Genomic DNA, 23,408 nt, shown 5'->3' with positions numbered 1-23,408 from the left:
AGTATTATCTTTACAATATTAATTCGTCAGAATTGACCAGGCTTGGTGCTTACATGGATTTTCAATAATATTGCTAAGGCATCCTTAGTTTATTAGTTGGGATCACTTAAAAAAGGTATGACTTAGCCTTTACCTTCTTTTAGTGGCAGATATTTTTATTATTAGAGGGGGCAAATTCAGTGCCATATCAAACTCCTTTTAAATCTTAAAATTAGCTCAGATTTTTGTCTGCTTTAAGAAAACTGGAATGTAATTATATATTAAATAAATTTTTAACTGCCATTATGTTGCAAGTGTGAATTCATTTGAATGAACACTATCTTATTTCAAAAAGACCTGGTTCTTTTTGTTTATAGACTATTTGATGTATGGTGGAAGTTCATGGATACTTAGATCACTCAAACCACTTTCTCAACTTGAGTGAAATTCCCCTGTTCTTTTTAAGGATGGTGATCAGAAATGCTGGCTTGTCTGGATTATTATGATTATTAATGTTACATTTTAATTCCATCTTAATATGGAGAATATGACTATGGAAATATTTTAAAGCTTTATCATAAATGCGTATGAAAGAATTTCCATGGATCACCGTTTGTAAACCTTTGCCTTTATTATAAAATCTGACTTGTATTCAAGTATGGTAGAGTAGGAGCAGTCAAATTGTTCTGTTTGAAAACAAATACAGTTAAGATATTTACAGACATATTGTAAACAAAATTTGACTCATGATAAATTGTAAACCAGATATTGTTATTATACGACATGTACCTGCTCCTGCTTTTCCTAGATGTTCCAGTTGTATTTGTTCTGAATTATAGTTACTACCTTGTTATGAATTATATGCCAGTCATAAGTTACATGTCATGTACCTTCTCTGTGTTCACTCTTGGCATGAAAGGCATACTTAAAGTGTAGTATTTGGGACACGATAGAATTTTTTCTTCCTTTTGCTGCATTTGATGGATTAAGTTCTGTGAGTTCTATCACAGTATCACTTGAATCTCTCTTTGATACAGTTCAGGACTTAATTTCTTTCATTAGTTATTAAGATAATTTTCCTGTCTAATTTCCATACATTCTGTTTATTTCTTCCTCTAGTTCATATGTTCCATAGCTGCCCTACAGTGACCTGTTTAAGACATAAATCTTATGTCTTTCATTGGCTCCCTATTTATTAATATATCTCCTTTGATTTACCCTTTCTTATTTTAGTTTTCTGGAAAACTCCTACTCAGTTTTCAAGATCCCACATAATAATTCCTCTGCTGCAAAGCCTTTCCTAACCTCTGTGAACATGGTTAGATTGAATCATCCCCTATGATCCCATAAATTTTTGTATATATTTTAAACATGGATTTTTAAAACATCTTACCCTTTCTTTGTGTTTCAGTTTTCCCTTCTGAATGTTAACTTCTCAAACTTAAAGACCAGGTCTTATTCTTCTCTAAATTCTTTATCCCAGTGTACTGAGTAGTGCCTATTGAAGAAATTAATGGCTCAATAAATGAGTGCAAGTATATATATTAATTCATCTATCACAAGAAATTTAAAAAAAATATACTTCATTAAAGTTTACATATAAACTGCAATGTAATTGTTATAAATATAAATCATTTTAATATTATTGGAATTGGAGAAACAGTAACTTCCATGTAGCAATATGCATATAAATATTAAAATGCAAAGAGATGCTCAGTAAGATAATGCATTTTCCACATTATTACCCGAAAGATGTAGCAAGATATGAAAGCAAGCTTAAAGGCAGCCAAGAGCTTTATATCAGAGTGACACCTAGTGGTAATTTCTTTGGCCTGTTAATGTTTTTAGTGTCCTGTTTATTACTGCAGTTTTATTTTATTACCAAAATCCTTCTGAGTTTTGTTTTCTTTTCTTGAGCAAATTTTAAGAATTATTTTAAAGCATTGGTTCTCCTATAAAATGCTATCTAGTGTGAACTATTGTGATCTCTTTTAGGGTAGGGATTATTGTTTATTATTTTGTCTCTAAGATCTAGCAATGGATTTAACTTAACATACAGGTATTTGTTTAATATAAAGTTTTTTGAATCAGCATTGTCAACAAACCTGCTTTTATTAGACCTATTCAGCATAGCCTTAATTTCTGGAATATAGCAGAAAAATCGGTCTCTTTTCATTTGAATAATTTGTCTTATTTTCTCTTTTTAATCTACGTTCTTAAAGCCACTTTTATTATATTAGATACTTATTTTAGTTTAAAAGAATCAAGTTGAATATGGAAAGATTCAAAACATTTAGCAAGGCCGGGCGCGGTGGCTCACGTCTGTAATCCTAGCACTTTGGGAGGCCGAGGCGGGCGGATTGCTCAAGGTCAGGAGTTCGAAACCAGCCTGAGTGAGACCCCTTCTCTACCAAAAATAGAAATAAATTAATTGACCAACTAAAAATATATATACAAAAAATTAGCCGGGCATGGTGGCGCATGCCTGTAGTCTCAGCTACTTGGGAGGCTGAGGCAGGAGGATCGCTTGAGCCCAGGAGATTGAGGTTGCTGTGAGCGAGGCTGACGCCATGGCACTCACTCTAGCCTGGGCAACAAAGTGAGACTCTGTCTCAAAAAAAAAAACCCAACATTTAGCAAGTGCATTTTCAATCTGAAAAAGTAATTCAAGTTATTTCAAACCATTTTTTTTCCCAAATCTCTACATTTAGTTTCTAGTCTTGACTTTGTTACACAGATGCAGTATATATAATGTTTGGCAAATGCCTTAACCTCCTCTGTCTTTTGGCCATGTTTTATGAACAATATATGCCACTTAAGTATTTTTTTGTTATTAGTACATGTGAAAAGAAGGAAAGAGTGACAATTTAATTTCCTTACAAAGATATCTTGAGCATGAAATGACAAGAGGATTGATTATAGCTTGTACTTTTGGGGAGGAAAGACAGCAAATTTTCTGTGTTAGTAGCATTGCTTGATCCATCTGCAAACTGATCTCTGTTGCCTCCATGCCATCGATTCCCCAAATAATTGTGGAATCATTTTAAAACCTGAGTAAGTAACATCTCAAACTGTGGTCTTAATGTGCATAGTTTATTTTTATTTATACATTAGAAATAGTTCTAGCTTCACACTTTAAAATTGACATTTGATAATTATTTGTATTTATGGGGTACAATGTGATGTTTTGATACATGTATACATTGCAGAATGAGCATATCAAACTAATTAACATATCTATCACTTTACACAGTTTTCATTTCTTTGTGGGTGAGAACATTTAAAATCTACTCTTTTAGCAATTTTGAAATATACATTATTATTAATTATATTTACTTTACTGGAAATATAGTTAGATCACCAATAGATCCTCAGAAATTATTCCTCCTGTTTTGCTAAAACTTTGTACCCTTTGACCAACATTTGCCCTTTCCCCACTGAGTTCCTCCCCAACCCCCAGCCTCTGGTAACCACCATTATACCCAGTACTTCCATGAGGCTGAATTTTTAGATTCCATATATAAGTGAGATTATGCAGTATTTGTCTTTCTGTGCCTGGATTATTTCATTTAGCATAATGTCTTCTGGATTCATTCATATTGTTGCAAATGACAGAACTTTGTTCTTTTTTAGGGCAGAATAGTATTCCATTCTATATATACACCACATTTTAAAAATCTATTCATCTGTTGATGGGCACTTAGATGTTTTCATATGCTGACTATTGTGAATAATGCTGCAATGAATATAGAAGTTCAGACATCTATTCAACATATTTCAATTCCTTTGGATATATACTCAGAAGTAGGATTACTGAATCTAGTTTCACATTTTTAAATGTTGTACCTATAGTAAAAAGTTTTTTAAATAGTGAAGTATATAAGAAAAAGTTAGTATTTTTTCTTTTCCTCATTCTTACTTCTTGCTATTATCAATCAGTTTGGTATATAGTTTGAGGTTGCTATTTTATGAAAAGCCTTTAATTTTACTTATTTAAAATTACTGTTCTGTGAAATACTTTTATCCCTGTTACTTTTGTTATCTTCAAAGCAAGGCAGTAAAGAATCAGAATACACTTGTTTTTTTCTAATATATTTATTTTCTGCCCTTCCTCTTTACATCTTTTTCGCCGATATTTCCCTATCATCTTTCAAGATAACTTTTTTCCTTTTTAAAGGAATAAACATACGTAGTAATGGTTATAATACTAAATAACACTTCACTTCCCAAGCTCTCATATTTAGCAATCACTGCTGAAAATTAGGAGGTAAGTTTTAAAAGGCTTTTGTGCAAGCAGAATAGGTCATTTTATTATAGATGTTTGGTGATTACTTTATGCCCAGTAATATGTTATATTCTGGGGCTATATGTAAATAAGGCAGTCCTTATCCCAGAGAACTTCATAGTCTTTGCTGGGTTAGGAGCAGGGAAGAAGACATGGAAATAAAAGCTCTTCCTCCCCTCCCCTCCCCTCCCCTCCCCTCCCCTCCTCCCCTCTCCTCTTTTCTCACACTATCACACATACTACCTACTCAACACAAGTCACTGTGCTCACTATGCTTAGATTTTATACAACCCTTGCAACAACACATTGAGGCAGATACCATTATCCCTGTTTCAAAGGTGAATAAACTGAGGCTTAGAGACTTCCTGAACCAGGAGTTCAGTCTTAGACTGAATGTAGAACACATGATTTTTCCAATGAAGTAATTTCCATTATCAAAGTACATACAGTGTGTCATGAGGTTATTGAAAAGGAAGCAATTAATTTAATTTTAGTTGTGTGCTGTGAGTGTGGAAAGGGAATACATAGGGTTGTGGGAATGTTCAGGAAAGATTTCAGAGAGGACCATGCTATGAAATATGGGTCAAATATATCATGTGGGTGAAGTGAGGAATAATTTATTCTAGGCAGGGGAAAAACAGAGGCAGGAATGATAATAATATATCTGAAGGAATAATGAAGAATATAACCATCTTGAGCATAAAGTTGAGGGTGGGATCTTCAAAATTATATACTCTGCTCTTTGCAAGACATTCTTAAGAAAATGAAAAGATAAATTGAAGACTTGCAAAGCACATACCTTATTAAGCACTTGTATCTAGAATACATAAAGAACTTTCAAAATTCAATCTTAGAGGACAAACAATGCAATGAAAATATAGACAAAAGATTCACACAGACACTTTGTCAGAGAAGACATAGGTAGAACATAATCATGTCAAAAGATGTTCAACACCATTAGTCATTAGGGAAATGCAAACAAAAATCACAAGGAGATATAACTATACACCCATTAGAATCACTAACATTTCCATGTGGTATCAAACCTCAAAAAAAAGAAAAAAAAATAAAATAAAATAAAAATAAGAATCACTAACATTTAAAAGACTGAATAGTGAGGAATGGCAAGAATGCAGAGCAATTGGAAATCTCATACGTTTCTTGTAGGAATGCAAAATACTACACTTTTGAGGAAGTTTAGTAGTCTGTTATAAATTAAAACATGTACTTACCCTATGGTCCAACTATTCTATTCCCATGTATTTACCCAAGAGAAATAAAAACATATATATGCAAAAACTTGCAGGTAAATGTTCATAGCAGCTTTATTCATAATGGCCGAAGTAGAAACACCTCAACTGTCTATCAACTAATAGTGGATAAGTAACTTGTGATACAACTACACAATGGAATACTATTTAGTAATAAAAAGGAACAAACTGTGGATACAGGCAACAGTGTGAATGAATTGCACAACATTATGCTAAGTAAAAGGAGCTAGACACCAAAAGCAGTTTGTATAATTCTATTTATGTGGATTCTGGAAAGGCAAAACTATAAAAGAAATCAGATTAATGGTTGCCAGAAGTTGGGAATAGGGGAGAAAATTGCCTGCAAAGGGGAACACAATGGAATGTTTTGTGGTGATGGAAATGTTCTTTATCTTGATGGTGGCAGTGGTTGCACAGGAGTATACATTTGTCAGATCACATCTCATCCAACAGTGCCCTTTTAGGGTAAGTTCAAGCTCATTAGCTTTAGCATGCGCACATGTGTGTGTGTGTGTGTGTGTGTGTGTGTGTGTATATGTATGCATGCATGCATGCACATGTGTGCATGCTCCTTCCCTATCTGGTCTTATCCTACCTTTCTAGCCTCGCTGTTTTCCTTTCCTAATAAGTCTCAAGTTCTCATTTCATTGTGTTCTGCTATATGCCAAGTGTACTTCTAGTCCCTGAAAGACAGGCCTAGTATTAATATTAAATTGATTTATTAAACTCATACTGTAAGCAGCTTTAGAGGTTAGAAATACAGTCTAAAAAAGGTAAATTAAGCAATTGATTAGTGTGATAAAAAGCAACCTGCAGGCAGAAGCGATTGTTAAGTTAAACTAACATGAAACAGAGTTTCTGTAGTAAAGTCACTGATGATGGAAAACCCATAGCAACAGGAGATAGTACACTTGATATCTGAGCCATTTCGTCTACTCCTCCATCTTTCTTGTCCTCAGGTTCTATTAGTATTCCCATGGGACTGTTTCTATTTTTGTGTGCATAAAAATTACATAGAGGTGGGGGATGGGGTGCTGATTAAATGTGTACTATCTAGGGTGAATCCCATAGTTTTAGATTTTAATTCTGTAATGAAATAGACCCCACAAATCTCCAGTTTTTTCAAAAAACAACATAAGTGATTCTGATGAAATTGATTCAAGAACTACACCTTGAGAAACATTCCTATTAATTCTTCTTCACAAATTACTATCTCATGCATCACCTTTTCTATTTTCAACATAGGCAGTTTATGCTTTCACTCACTTTATGTTTTTGCTATTTTAATAGCCTCTGCTAATAAGGTTTCACCTTTTTTGTTTCCCATTCAATTCTTTGCTCTACTGCTAGATTGTTTCCTTGCTTAAAATCTATAACAAGTCCCTTATGGTACTTAATATACACGGTTAAAATCTAGTGCTTAGAAGAAAGCCTTTCAGTAGATATTAGTTGGATTGTTCACCCTTTCTTCCTTAAGTTCTGGGATAGAAATTGCTTCTCTCTGTTTTTAAATACTTCATTTGTAACCCCATTCCTACTCAGATGTTCATTGTAGAGAATTTTTTAAATGAACAAAAGAGAATGTGGAGAAAAGGTAGCTCTCATGTACTATTGGTGGGAATGTAAATTAAATTAGCATAGCCACTATGGTAAACACTGGAGATTGCTCACCAAACTAAAAATAAAACTACCATATAATCCAGCTGTTCCGCTAATTGGTATTTATCCATTTAGATTTAGATCTGAGCTTTTTTTTTTTTTTTTTTTTTTTGAGATAGAGTCTCGCTTTGTTGCCCAGGCTAGAGTGAGTGCCATGGCGTCAGCCTAGCTCACAGCAACCTCAAACTCCTGGGCTCAAGCAATCCTCCTGCCTCAGCCTCCCAAGTAGCTGGGACTACAGGCATGCGCCGTCATGCCCGGCTAATTTTTTCTATATATATTAGTTGGCCAGTTAATTTATTTCTATTTATAGTAGAGACAGGGTCTCGCTCTTGCTCAGGCTGGTTTCGAACTCCTGACCTCGAGCAATCCGCCTGCCTCGGCCTCCCAGAGTGCTGGGATTACAGGCGTGAGCCACCGCGCCCGGCCTGAGCTTTTTTTTAATGTTGCAAACTGTTAACTAAGGCATAAAATAGTATACTGTTGGTAGCAAAATAATAGACTTTGCTGAAGAGTAATTTGGTGAAATATACCTAGAACCTTAAAAATGTACACCCAGTATCACACTTCTAGGCATCTGTATTAAGGAAAATAACCACTGAGGTTCAAGAAGATTCACTGTAATATATTACAGTAAAATATCGAGAATAGGGGCAAATTCAAAATAATCAGCAACATATGAATGGTCCAACATATCATAGCAGAGGTTTTAAAAACCTGCCTTAGTTAACAGTTTGCGACATTAAAAAAAAATTCTCAGATCTAAATCTAAAAGGAGGAGCTAAAAAAATAAAACTCTTAGAAGAAAAATAAGAGAAAAGCTTCATGGCTTTGAGTTTGGCAGTGATTTCTTACATATGTAAAAGTACAAGAACAAAAGGAAAGTAGATGAATCAGACTTTATCAAAATTAAAAAATTGGGACATCAAAGGACACTATTAACAGCAAAAAGGGAACCTATGGAAAGGTAGAAAATATTTGCAAATAATATATCTGTTAAGGGGTTCATATCCAGAATATATAAAGAACTGCTACAACTCAACAACAAAACCTAACCCAATTCAAAAATGGGCAAAGGAACATTCTTTAAAGAAAATATAGCAATGGCCAATAAGCACAGGAAAAGATGTTCAATATCATGAATCATTAGGGAAATGCAAATCAAAACTATCATAAGATACTGCTTTATATCCATTAGGATGACTATTATTAACAAAAAGACAGGAAAAGTGTTGTGTAAAGTTGTGAAGACATTGGAGCCCTTGTGCTTTGCTGCTAGGGATGTAAAATGGTGCCAGCACTATGGAAGATAGTATGGCAGTTCCTCAAAAAAATTAAACATAGAATTATCACATGATTGAGCTATTCTACTTTTGGATATATACCCCAAAAAATCAAAAGCGAAGACTCAAATAGGTGTTTGTACATCCATGTTCATAACAGCATTATTCATAGCAGCCAAAAAAGGTGGAAACAATCCAAATGTCGATCAGCTGGTGAATGGTTAAGCAAAATGTGATAAATATACACAATGGAATATTATTTAGCCTTAAAAAATGGCATGAGATTCTGATACATACTACAATACAGATGAACTTTGGAGACATGAAGCTAAGAGAAATGAGCCAGACATAAAAGAACAAATATTGTATTATTCTATTTAGAAGAGGTACTTATAATATCCAAATTCCAGGAAGTAGAATGGTGGTTACCAGGACTGGGAGAAATTATTATTTAATGGATATAGAGTTGTAGTTTGGTGATGAAAAAGTTCTGGAGGTAGATAATGGCGATGATTGCACATGTGAACATACGTAATGTTATTGAACTGTAGACTCAAAAAGAGTTAAAATGGTACATTTTGTGGTATGTATATTGTACACAAAAAAAAGAAGAAAAACTTTGCCTATTTTATTGGAAGTAAGTTTATCTTATTTTCTTTCACTACTAATGAGGTAACACTTCTTCACTAATTGTAAATTTATAGGTTTCTGTTGTGACTCTTATTAATTTATAAGAACTTTTTATATATTAGTAAGATGATTATTTCATCTGTTACCTGTTTTGCAATATAGCCCCCAATTGGTTATTTCCATTTTTATTGTGCTTTTTGAGACAAGGAAGTTTTAAATTTTTATACTATTGGGCTGTTTCTTCATAGTTTTCTGCTTTATGTTTGTGATAAGGAAGCCCTTCCCGTCCTGACATAAAGCTTTTGTATTCTTCAAAGTTCTTAAATTAGTGCCCTACTCATAGTAGATATTAACATAAATGTGAGATTTTAGGACTGGAAAGGCCTTTATCAGCCATTCAGTCTAAGCTGCTTTATTTTACAGGTTTGAATATTTAAACCTCAGGAAGGCTGACCTGCCCATTGTCCCACAAATAGTAGCAGAGCTCAGAATAGCCAGTCACTGTCTTCTGACTGTCAGTTCAGTATGCTTTCCACTAAACTTAAAACAATTTTGTTGTATGAGTTAAAGAATGATTTTCTAGTGAGCACAGAATGAGTGTCTTTATTTGGTTAAAGCCTCTCCAATACAAGAAACAAAGAGGTAAATAGAAAATACAGTTGCTCATGAAAATTAAGTGATAATCTTTATTCACCATTATCTTTCATAAATGACTGGAACTTTTGCTCCCTGAAAAAATATTTTAGAGCCTTCACTTTCCTACTAATTATAATCTTTAAGTTTCTTTCAGTGTTAAAGGAAACATTAATTTGGGGGAAGAAAGACTTTTCTGTCTTTTAATCTCACAGACACAAACATCCTCCTCCTGCGCAATCTGATAATCTTTAGTAAAAGAGAAATGTTTGTGTGCTCTCACTCTCTCTAAATAATCTCAAATCCCATAGGACCCACTAACACTGTAAATAATGTTGTATAAAATGAGCTGAAGCTGGGTGCAGTGGCACAAACCTGTAGTCCCAACTACTTGGGTAGCTGAAGAGGATCATCCTAGCCCAGAAGTTTGAGACCAGTCTGGGCAACACAGTGAGATCCTATCTCTAAAAATAAAAATAAATAAATAAAATGAGCTGAACTTTCTGAAATCCTTTTGTCTCAGAACCCTCAAATAGTCACATGTTTATGAATCTTTTAATTATAGGTGTTATGTTAATGAATTTTTAATATAAACTTATGTGTATAAGCAACAGGATATGCAAGGGTTGCATCTTTGAATTTGTGAGATGGGAATGGTGCAGAGGGAAAAGCAATGCAGGATTGCTCTCTAGTCTTTGTCATCAAATCACTTTTTTCTTGAGTAAGTCATATCCCAGAGTGGTTTTAAACATCTTCTGGGATGGGTCCGTTCTAGCCCTAAAAGTCCAAAATGCCTCTTCTGGTAGAATCTCAACCTGTTTTTTCTCAAAGGGATAGTTTTTATATTTTAAACAAAAAGTATTATGAGGGCTAGTGACTTATAATGTTTAAAATAAGGAAATGAATAGAGGCAGTAAAAGATTTCTAAAATTGCAAAAAATGTTAATGGACAAACAGAGAAGAAATTTGCTCTTGAGAATTGTACTTGGGAAAAAGCTAAATGATATGTTATTGCACATTTTGTTTCTTCTGGGTAACAGGTTTGATTTCCTTATTGTATCTACCCTGAGATGGGCTAGGTCTCATTTTTCTTTTGAGTTTTTGGCGCCACCTTGTGTTGATATTCTTAATTTTAAAAAATGGTAACAGGCAGTATTAATGTGAAATGTATTATAACTTTTTTTATTTATTCTCCAGTAATGTGGAATTTGAGGCCCAGAAAGTGCCTGTAATTTGACTCAGTGTAGTCACTTAGTGATATAATAGGGATATTGCTCTATGTGTTAGTGATCACAACATTGCAATGCTGTGCTATGTTGTGTTTGTAAATGGTTAATGTAGTCAAAGTATCCAACTTTCACCACACAGTTTCCTCTCTGAAAGGAAATAGTTGGAATGTACATTCCATCCCACCATGTTTAGTTGCCTTCCAGAAATTATAAAGGTTTAAAACTATAAATTTAAATAATAAATTCCTTCCAAATGACCTTGAAAACAGGTACTAAATTCTATAGACAATGTATTTGTTAAAACTTGGGACTGTGAAGAAAAATAAAAACAGCTATTTGAAATGATTTGTTTTTCAGGCAGCTGGCTGTGATCGTATGGTGGTTAGTACTCTTGCATTGTGGTAAATGGCAGATTAAATGATTATATATCTGTTTTCAGTTTATTGGAGTGTAACAGACTAAACAGAATGAACTTTTGCTAAATATTTCTCTCCTGGATGGGCCAAAATCCATTTAGAGTAATTGACTTAGATTTGAGGTAGGCCATTTTTTCTTTTCTTTTTCTTTCTTTCTTTTCTTTTCTTTCTTTCTCATTAAACACTGGAAAATTTTAGAGAAAGAGTGCTATTAAAAATAAAAAGCAAAGACAATTATACTTAGAACAACATTTTAAATATCCATGTTAATCTGTAAGATAAATTATTAGGTGAAATAATTTATGGTAATAACTTGATTTATGTTAACATAGAACCCAAGTGAATGTAAACCAACCTAATTTCCAATGTAAAGGTAGGCATTTTAATGTCAAATAGAATTAATGTGTCTAACAGATTGGGGAATAAGCTTTTATAAGTTACATCTCTGAGCAAGTTAGCTTTTCTGAAACTCATTAAATCTGGGAAAATATTTTAATTTTTCTTGGCAGTAGCTTTGTATGATCTATAGAAAATTATAAGAATTTTTACTTCTGTCTTTAAAGGAGTAACTGGTATAGTACCTGCTCTCCTACTGTAAGCACCTGGAAAATTGGACAAAATATATGAAATAACTGTTTGTAGACACTGGGCAACAGGGACTATAGGCCTATGATTTCTTAGAAGTGGGAAGCAAACAAGGTGAGCTGTATAGTTTTCCCTGATTTCTGTCAAGAGGAAATTTCTGTATAAGGGTTCAGAAAAAGGAGACTTAAACAGAGGCCAACAGCTTTGTAGAGTTAAAGAGAAGAGCTAGGAGATCCTTGGGTCTGAGAGGACTGGATTGTATAGGGCAGAGAAGAGCTACATGGAGAAAACTTCAGAAATCTGGATGGTGGTGCTTCCTGAGATCGTTGGCTGCATAGTAATCTGTATATGATTGGCTAAGCTGAACAATTCCTTGAACTCATAGGTAGGACTAGGAAACTATTAAGTTGTTTCCCACCAGAGAAAAGAGACTTTTTTTGGAACATGGGACAATTAGTAGAGACCCCAGAAGGAATATATTCCATTATTAGTAATTAAAACTGATAAATTTAAAAAATACTTATTTCTTAATTAATAAATAATAGCAAACCCATTGTATGTTAATATAAGACTCTTGATGAAAATAATTTTTCAAAGCATAAAACATAGTGAGAAAGTGGTATTGTTCTACATTTTTTGAAAATTCTTCAATATCTGTCTATATAGAAGAGAGCTGGAGTCTTGTATCTGCTTCTCCATTCTTTTGCAATGTGTTACTTCTGTTGAAGTATATAAATAAAAGGCCACCTAAAAACAGGTACATTGTTGAATGGAGGAATATTTTAATAGCCAGATAATTGTGAATATTCTTATTTGATGTTGCATCAAAACTTGACAAGTGATTGTTTCTTAAAGGTTAGTTGTGATGTAAAGTCTGAAACCACTTCAGTGAAATTTTGGTGTTATATTAAAATACATTGAGGTGTTTTGTACTTTCAGTGCATGATTTTGTAATATGAATTGGTCATTTGGAAAATATTGGTTTGCTTTATTAGGCATATTAACTAAGTGTTGGCATGTTATATCAATAAATATGTTTGTTAATATCATTATCATTCTCACAGAAAAATATGTTCGTATTGGGAAGCTATCAGGCCTTTAGGGGGAGGTAGGAAGTTTTTAAATATTTGGATATCAGTTTGAAGGCTTAAATTTTATCATTGGCAGCAAAAAAATGTTGTCAGTTGTTTTCCTTGAATTTACAGGCTCATTCAGTTCATTTTTGAGAAAATACCAAGTCTGAATACCTATCTTAAGATTAAGATAGGTATTCTGCCTCTATCACAGAATAACACAGACTGGCTAATTTATTAAAAAAAGAGATTTATTTTCACAGTTCTGGAAGTTGGGAGTTCCAATAGTATGATACTGGCATCTGGTGAGGGGCATCCCATGGTGGAAAGCATCACACGTCAAGGCAATGTGTAGGACAGAGAAGAAGTCAGGCTGAACTCATCCTTTTAATCAGGAATCTATTACCCCAGTAACTGACCCACTATAGTCATAATAGTCATAATAGCATTAATCTCTTTGTGAGAGTGGGGCCCTCATGGCCTATTCACCTTTTAAAGACTCAACCTCTTTCAACATGAGTTTTGGCAGGGATATTCAAACCATAGCAATACCATAGTTTTTAGTCATTCGTTTGAGCAAAAACAGTGCTTTGTGACAAAACAAATACAGTAATATGCCACATAATGACATTTCAGTCAATGACAGAGCACATAATACATTGGTGGTTCTGTACGATTATGATTCTGTATCTTTACCTTTTCTATGTTTAAATATGTTTATATAGACAAATACCCCCATTGTGTTATAGTTACCTACAGTATTCAGTACAGTAACATCTTGTACAGGTTTGTAGCCTTGGAGCAATTGCTATGCCATGTAGCCTAGAATATAGTAGGCTATTCCTTCTAGATTTGTGTAAGTACACTCTATGATGTCCACACAACAGAAGAGTCCAATGACTCATTTCTTAGAAGGTATCCCTGTCGTCAAGCAACGCATGACTGTACTTTTCCTCAAGACAACCATTTTGCTTTAGTATGTAGCAGAAGTGCTTTCAGGTACTTCCCATTTCATCATGCACAATATTAAAAGTATCAAGCATCAAGATGTAACAGTAATAATTTTTTTTACTTCATGAAACACATGCTTAAATGAAGGGTTTTTTGTTTTTGTTTTTTTTTTTAAATGCAAGTGTTTGGTGATAAAGAATTCAGTATAATGACCACTAGTTCATCTTAGCATCAATACTTTGATTTGTGGTAAGGCATCACAGTTTTACCCAGCATTGCTTTTGTATTATCAGTTTCAAGGAACCCCAGGAATCTGTTGTTATACTTTTGAGAATCACTGCTCTAGATCCACCTGACAAAAATCTTATGAAGACTCAAAAGGATCAACCTGATATGCCTAAAAGTTAAGTGCCTGCCACAGTAAACTTCTATACTCTTTAAAGGCAAACCATTAAGTCTAGACACTCATTAATGTAATTTTTGTAATGTTTGGCATTCAGTAAAAAACTAGTAGACCTGAGAATTAGCAACATGTGACTCATAACACAAAGAAAAATTAGAAGATAAAAATACATCTACAAATCGTAAAGATAATGGAATTATCAGGTGAGGATTTAAAAACAACTCTTATAAATATGTTTAAGAATTTAAAGGAAATCAAGAATTAGGAAATTAATTTAAAAAGTTAAAAAAATAACCAAATGAAAAATTTGAAGCTAAAAATAGAAGCTATATGTATAGTTGAAAATTTACTCTGGTTGATTTAACAGATTAACTATTGAAGAAAAGATCAATGAGTGTGAAGACACAGTGATAAAAACAATGCAAACTGAAGCACACACAGCAAAAATACTGGGGGTCAGGGAGTGGGGAGGGAAGAATAGAGCCTGAGTGACTTGCAAGTAAACATAAAATGGTGTAACGTGTTAAGAGGCCCCCAAATAGAGGGGAGACTGGAAAGAGGAAATTTTTAAACAAAGAATAGCAGAATACTACCAAATTTCATGAAAACTTATAAACTCACAGATCTAAGAAGCTTAGTTATACCAAGCAGCAGTAACTCAAAGGAAACCACATCATAATCAAATTAAACAAAATCAATAGTAGAAAAATCTTAAAAGCAGCCAGATATGGGGAAACAAGGACATATTTCATATAGTGAAAGAGAGGTTTAAAAATATAACTACAGACTTTTCATCAGAAGGAATGCAAGGCAGGAGACAATACAGTGATATTTCTGTGTGCTGAAGGAATAAAATGTTAACCTGGAATGCTATATCCACCAAAAATAATTTTTAGAAATGTAGACTAAAGATATTTTTCAGATAAAAGCTACAAGAAATATTCAAGGTTGAAATAGAGTGACACCAAATGGAAGGTTAGATTAACACAAAGAAATGAGCAACACTAGAAATGGGTAAATACTAGATACACATTGTAAAAAACACCCTTTTCTTATTTTTTAATTTCTTTAAGTGATAATTGACATTTTAAAGTAGAAATAATAGGTAGAAATAATGAGGGATAAATGGGGACATTTCATGATGATGAAAATACTAATTCATCAAGAAGATACAAGTATCCTAAATGTGTACATATCTAATAATAGGGTTTGAAAGATGTGAAAGTAAAAACTGATAGAACTGAAATGAAAAATGGACAAGTCCACAATTTTAACTGGAAATTACCACATACTTCTCTCCTAGTAATGTTCAGAACATGGAAAAAATCTGAACAACATAGAAACCAATTTGACTTATTTGAAATGTATATAATGCTACTAATAATAACAGCAAAAGACACATTCTTTTCATGTGCTGTTGATAGATTCATTAAGGTAGAAAATATGCTAAGCCATAAAACAAGTCACGAAAAAATTTAAAAATCACCTGAAGCATGTTTTCTGACAATAATGGAATTAAGTTAGAAATCAAAAGACTCTGGAAAATCCCAAAATATTTAGAAATTAAACAACATATTTCTAAATAAACCATGAACAAAGAAGAAATCAAAAGGGAATTAGGCCGGGCGCTGTGGCTCACGCCTGTAATCCTAGCTCTTGGGAGGCCGAGGCGGGCGGATTGCTCAAGGTCAGGAGTTCAAAACCAGCCTGAGCAAGAGTGAGACCCCGTCTCTACTATAAATAGAAAGAAATTAATTGGCCAACTGATATATATATAAAAAATCAGCCGGGCATGGTGGCTCGTGCCTGTAGTCCCAGCTACTAGGGAGGCTGAGGCAGGAGGATCGCTTGAGCCCAGGAGTTTGAGGTTGCTGTGAGCTAGGCTGACGCCACGGCACTCACTCTAGCCTGGACAACAAAGTGAGACTCTGTCTCAAAAAAAAAAAAAAAAAAAAAAAAAAAAGGGAATTAGAAAATATTTTGAACTGAATTATGATGAAAACATGGCATATCAACATTTAATATCAATAAATTAGTATTGAGAAGGAAACTGAAGGTTTAAATACTTAATTAAAGCTTCACCTGAGAAGAAGGAAAAGTCCTCACTTCTACTATCAACCAAGATAGAATAACAGGAAACAGATTTACCTTCATTCTTGTAAGAACTAAAAATATCACCTTAAAGGCTTAGGGAGAACAAGACTGTTCTTACCAATTAGATTGGAAAACCGTAGAATTCATGGGGCTTTGTTGTTTCTTAAGTAGTGGAGAATAATTAGCCCTACCTTAAGTATTACTCAGGTACTAACTAGCAGATTTTAAAAACAAAACCCAAAAGGACTGAACTATGTCCAGGTAACTTAACTGTGTCCCAGAACAAAGCTCAGGAATATTTATAGAAATACAAAAATATCCAGCACCCAACAGGATGAAATTCACAGTGTCAGGCATCCAGTAAAAAATTACCAGGTACACAAAAATGTAGGAAAACTTGGCCCATAATGAGGAGAGAAATCAATCAAAACCAACCCAGAACTACCACAGATGTTAGAATGAGCAGATAATGACTTTAGAACAGTTCCTATCTTAAAAAAGAGAAAAGATTTAACATGATAAATCATTTGAAATGTGAAAATGACTCAAATTGAACATCCAGAGATGAAGACTGATGTCTGAGATGAAAAGCATACCAGATGAGATAACAGCAGATCAGACATTGATGAAAAGAAGATTGGTGAACTTGAAGACATCACAATAGAAACCGCTTTGGGAAGCACTGGGAATTTGTTACAAACTTAAAAATACACTGGCCATTCCTCTCCTAGTATTTATTCTAGAGAAATGAAAGCACATGTCCATCAAAGACATGTATATTATTCATAACAACTTTGTTTGGAACAGCCCAAATAGGAAACAACCTCAATGTACATAAACCAGTGGATGTATAAGTAAATTGGTATATATCCATACAATGGAATACTTAGTAATAAAAGGAATGGACTATTGTTGCATGCAACAGTGTTGAGAAATCTTAGTTTATTTTGAATGAAAGAAGCCATGTACAAAGAATACATTCTGAAATTCCATTTATATAAAAGTCTGGAAAACCCAAACTAATCCATAGTTATAGAAATTAAATTAGTGATTTTCTAGGGAAGAAGCTGGGAGTAGTGTGGAGGAATTACCAGGAGATACAAGGAAACCTTTGGAGGTGATGGATAAATTCATAACCTTGATTATAGTAGTGGCTTCATTGTTGGGTACAATTGTCACAACTTATAAAATTATAGATTTTAAGTATGTACAGTTTATTTTATGTCAACCATATCTCAATAAAGCTGTTAAGAAGTTTTGAAAAAGAAGAGCAATCAAATGCAAAGCAAGTACAGAAGGAAAATAGGATGTATAAGAGCAGAAATCAATGGAGTAGAAAATGGCAGTAGAAAAGAAGTAGACAAAACGAATAAAACCTGGTTGGGCGCGGGGGTGCATGCCTGTAATTCTAGTACTCTGGGAGGCCGAGGTGGGAGGATGTCTTGAACCAAATAATTTGAGGTTGCTGTGAGCTAGGCTGACACCACACCAAGGTACTCTAGCCCAGGTGACAGAGTGAGAATCCGTCTCAAAAAAAAAAAAAGGAAAAACACAAGTTATTCATGCTGGGAATGAAAGAGGTACCTATAAGGCATTACATGGACTATAAGGCCATATTAAGAACAAACATGCCAGGAAATTTAAAAGTTAAATAAAACTCTAAAAGATTAGAAACTTTTTTTTGAGACAGAGTGTCTCACTGTGTTGTGTGGGCTAGAGTGCTATGGCATCAGCCTAGCTCACAGCAACCTCAAACTCCTGGGCTCAAGTGATCCTTCTGCCTCAGCCTCCCGAGTAGTCGGGGCTACAGGCATGCACCACCATGCCCGGCTAATTTTTTCTATATATTTTTAGTTGGCCAATTCATTTCTTTCTATTTTTAGTAGAGATGGGGTGTCGCTCAGGCTGGTTTCAAACTGCAGACCATGAGCAATCCGCCCGCTTCGGCCTCCCAGAGTGCTAGGATTATAGGTGTGAGCCACCACGCCCGGCCTTAGAAACATTTTTTTAAAAAGGCACAAGTTACCATATTCAGAGAAGAAAAAAAAAATCTGAATAGCTTTACATCAAACATATAAATTGAGCTGACAGTGAAAACCTTCCCACAAAGAAAACTCCAAGGCCATATGGCCTCATTGGTGAATTCTATTTAATATTTAAGGAAGAAGTATTACTAATCCTTCACAAAATAGAGATGAAACATTTCCTAATTCATTTTATGAGGCCAGCATTATCCTATTACTAAAACCAGACAAAGATATTATAGGAAAAGATTTCATAAAACCATAAAGGTAGAACGTCTTTAAAAAATTTGCAAATTGAATCTAGTTAAATATAATAAATTATGTACTTATGTATATAATATACATCGTGGCCAAGTGGGCTTTATCCCAGAAATGCAAGGCTTGTTTAACAGCCTAGTTAATTCATCACTGTAATTTACCATTTTAGTTATAATAAATGAGAAAATTCATTTGATCATTTCAATAGATGGAGGAAAAAGCATTTAACAATATTCAACATCTATTTTATGTTTAAAAAAATGAAACATTCAGCAAATAGGAATAGAAGGGAATGTTGTCCTTTGTGGATCAAAAAAACATTGCTAAAGAACCTACAACTAGCATAATAATTTATAATGAAAGACTACTTCCTTCTTAAGATCAAAACCAAGGCTAGGGCCACTTATAACACTGCTCAGCACTTGATAGAAGAAGATAAGCAAATAGCTAACAAGCACATGAAAAGATGCTCAGTGGCATTAGTTATCATTAATCATCAGAGAATTAAAATGGAAAACACAATGAGAAACCATCCATCAGAATTTATACCCATTGAAATGGCTAAAATTATTTAAGACTGAAAATTCCAATTGTCAGTGACATGGAACAACTGGAACATTGGTGGAATGCAAGATGGTACAATCATTTTGGAAAACAGTTTGGCAGTTTTTATAAAGTTAAACACTTACAATCTAGCAATTCCATTCTTAGGTATTTACTAGGAGAAATCAACATATATGTTCACTAAAGGGTTCACACAATTAATGTTCATTGCAGCTTTATTTATAGTATGGAAAAACAGAACCCAAATGTTAATCAACTGGTAAATCTATTTATATGTATTAGTTATTTGTTGTATAATTACCCAAAATTTAATGGTATAAAAATTTGTTATCTCACAGCTTATGTGTGTGTGTGTGTGTGTGAGGAATCTGAGCATAAATGGTATTTGATGAATTGAAATCAATATATCATCTTGAGCCTCAACTAAGGAAGGATCTACTTCCAAGATCACTTGTGAGTTGCCAGCAGGATTCATTTCCTGAGGGCAGTCAACTGGGGACCTTTTGTAACCTAGCTCAGAAGTGACATCCCATCATGTTTTTACTGTATTTATTTTATTCTTTCTTTCCTTTTTTTTTTTTTTTTTTTTAAGGGAGAGGGTCTTGCTCTATGGCTAAGGTGGAGTGCAGTGGTACCATCATAGCTTACTCCAAAGTTGAACTCCTGGGTTCAAGTGATCTTCTTTCTTCAGCCTCCTCAGTAGCCACCATTCACCTCTTGTGAACCACGACGCCTAGCCTGTATTTTATTGTTCAGAGGCAAATATCTAGATACAGCCCATAATCAAGGGAGGAGATTACAAAGGGCATTAATACCGGGGAGCAGGGATCATTGCAAGTCATTTCAGAAATTGCCTACCACACTGTATAGTGGAATAGTACCTAGCAATGAAAAACAGCTATTTATTGATACATGAAACAATGTGGGTGGATTTCAAAAACATGCCAAGCAAAAGATGCCAGACACAAAAGAGAGAAAACTAATGTTTAGGGTGAGAAAGAAGATCAATGGTTGGAGCAGGGTCAGGCTTTTATTTCTAAGGGATATGAGCTAACTTTTTGTATGGGAAATGTTCTTTATCTTGATTATGTGGTGGTTACAACAGGTATATATTTGTCAAAACTCACAAGTGAATTCTATTATATGCAAATCATAATCCAAATAAGTTAATTTTTAAAAAGTGTGCTGTTAAATTCAATAGTCTGTTCTTGATGACATCTGCATATCTTCATAATTTTCCAAATAACATGTGGAAGGTACTGTAGTGGCAGTACCGTCTTGTGGTAAGGTCTTTGGAGTTAAGCAGACCCAGACATAAGTTCTGGTTCTGAAACTTGTTGCATTCTAACACTTTACTTCTCCAAATTATTTTGTATATCCTAGAAACAGTAACTACCTTTTATTGAGAATCTATGCTGGCCAGGTACTATGCTGGACACTTATGTGTATATTGCCTCATTAATTGTAATAACAGTACAACTCAAAATAATGAACATTTTTTTAGTTTGTTAGGCACTTCAAAAAATATTTTTCACGACTGTAATTTATACAGAACCCATTGAAGTGTTGGTGGTATAGTTACCATTTCCACTTTACAGAAGAAATGGAGGCCAGTAGAAATTAATTTTAAAAATATGACGAACTCAGATTGCTGTCATGATTCTGGCTTTGTTTTCTAGTCCTCTCTGCTTGTGGAACAAAAAACTATTTTTTCCCCTTGTGCGTTACCCAGGTTTTCTGCAAAGAGTTACTGGGACTTTAAGTTAAAATCTCATTTTACTTTTTCCATCAAGAGTGTAAGAGGGAGGTGTCAGGTGGAGATAGGTTTCTAGGAGGAAAGAGCTGGGAAGACTTGCAAATGTATAAGCTGAGTTCCAGACAAGTACAGCTTTAGAAATAGCACAAGCAAAAAGGCAGTGTTTATATGTATTTAGTACAAAAAGTATAGCTTACCTTCTCATTATTTCTATAAGCAGAATGATGCTTTATCAATAGTGATATTTTTGCAGGTCGAGGTTGATTAAAGTTTGTGCTTCTACAGATATAATGTTGAACCAGAATTATTTTTTTGATGGCTAATCACTATCCAAAGTACTCAGATAGGAATTTTCTTTTGGAAAGTAAAATATGTCACTGAGGCCATGAATGATTGTATTGTAGCATTGCTTACCTAGACAGCTGTGTTTTCATAGAACTTGTGTAGCATAAGCTTTTCCACCCTTCCTTTCCTTTATCAGCATGGAATTACTTTTCCTCTTTTAATATATAATATAATCAGTTTTTTTGGTATTCATGTACTAACTTATTATAAATAGAATTGAATTATGTGTTAATCTCAAATTAGAGACTAGCAGCAACCTAACAGAAAGCAGATATACAAAAGATATTCATTCTGATTCAATGTCTGTTTAAAATAGTGCAGTATCAAAAATCAGCTGATTAATTTATAAGTAGGCTTGATTCTTGAAAAAGAATTTCTGGAGCACTGCAAAAATTGTGATTGCTCACTATTTCTCTTGAGCATTGTGTCCATTTTTCCTTTTCTACCTTTCTGTCTTCACTAAATAGAATGTCTTTGCCTGTTTTAGTTTGGCTGTCCTTCATAGCTTCATCTTTCTCACAAAACCTTCTCTGGCTATTTGATGCAGCACAATTTCTTTTTGCTTTTCTGAAATTCTGTTGCATTTCTCTTTAATGCAACCTAAATTGTCTTCTAGATAATACATATTAGCTTTATTTTTTCAGTTACTTTAATGTGTATCTCCCACTCATCCTTATATCCAAGGACAAGATAAGATAGGGAATATTATTCCCCATTTTATAGATGTAGAAATAAGAATAGGCAAGTTATTTGATTTCCCCAAAATAAAACTTCAACCCAAATGTTCATCATTCCCTATACTGTAATGCCTCAGATTTTATATTTTATCTGCAGCTCCTATCACATATTGTGCCTGTAATAGGTATTGTCAGTTTATTGGTTTCAAAGAGATTGTCTCATTCAAATCCCCAATCACTAATACCTATTTCTTTTAAAAAGCCATGCTTTAGAAAAATTAACTACATAATTAATTGTGGAGTGTTTTATAATAATTAATGTTGAATCCTGAGTTCTTGAAAGGGGCAACATGTTTACTCAAGGAGAGTTGAAGTTTGGACTACTGAAATTTTTCTTATTCATTCATTGGATAAATGTCATTGACTGTGCACTGTATTCCAAATATTAGTGCTAGCCTTGGATATGGACAAATGTTGAATGTGTTATTTTGTTAGTAATATTTGGTCTCTTCTTATTTATACAGGAGAAATTAAACAGATTCTAGAAAATGAACTTCAGATACCTATGTCTAAAATGCTGTTAAAAGGCTGGAAGACTGGAGATGTGGAAGACAGTGTAAGTTTCTTAATTGCCTAGAAATAAAAGAAAATTAAGTTATGCAATTGACTAAATGATACATAAAAATTGGTTTTAATTAATGTTATATATTACAGAGTAGATTCAGCAATGGTAATTTATTTTAAGGAATCACCAAACAATGTTTTTTAAGCTAAAGCATTTTCATGCTAAACCAATGACAATTTTAAATGAGTTAAGCATGTAAACAAATGCACAATATCACATGTTTTTCCTATTTCTAAATTTTTTAGGAGTTTGACACTCATTTTTGAGAGTCTTTACTTTTTTCTCAAACCTCTTAGGGTATCAGTGAGTGCCTTGGAATAATAAGTTAATGAACAATTACATATTGGCCTGAAAGAAGTCACACAGATATATTTATGCCAAGTATTAATTATGAAACAAAGATAATAATAGGAAATTTTTAAAACCTGGAGAATTTAAATGGTAAGAATTCTTCTTTGTTTACTCAGATGGTGGCAGATAGAGGCAGGAATTAATTATACTTTAAAATTTGTAGAGTGTTTCAGTTTTAAGGAAACAGTGGCTATTTTCAAGGACCCAGTAACAGCCCCTGTTATAAAATCTTTCATACACTTTCTTTTTTTTTTTTTTTTTTTTTACAGAGAGTGTGGGGAAGGAGGGGAAAAAAATTAGTTAGCTCTAAAGTTTTA

At 33.7% G+C, this 23,408-nt stretch overlaps 1 protein-coding gene across 2 annotated transcripts in view; it reads left to right on the top strand.

The window, feature by feature from the left end:
* Positions 1-23,408, top strand: part of FAF1 (Fas associated factor 1) — a 482,102-nt gene that overhangs the window by 153,238 nt on the left and 305,456 nt on the right. For both annotated transcript variants that reach the window (XM_012776173.3, XM_075998246.1), the window contains one exon: positions 22,640-22,731. In XM_012776173.3, the coding sequence (XP_012631627.1) occupies positions 22,640-22,731 (92 nt within the window). The remainder of the gene's footprint in view (positions 1-22,639; positions 22,732-23,408) is intronic.

The sequence above is a fragment of the Microcebus murinus genome, chromosome 2 (genome assembly GCF_040939455.1).
Source record: "Microcebus murinus isolate Inina chromosome 2, M.murinus_Inina_mat1.0, whole genome shotgun sequence".
Classification (NCBI taxonomy): domain Eukaryota; kingdom Metazoa; phylum Chordata; class Mammalia; order Primates; family Cheirogaleidae; genus Microcebus; species Microcebus murinus.
Note: the sequence above shows the minus strand (reverse complement) of the source record. Positions and strands in the feature narration are given on the sequence as shown.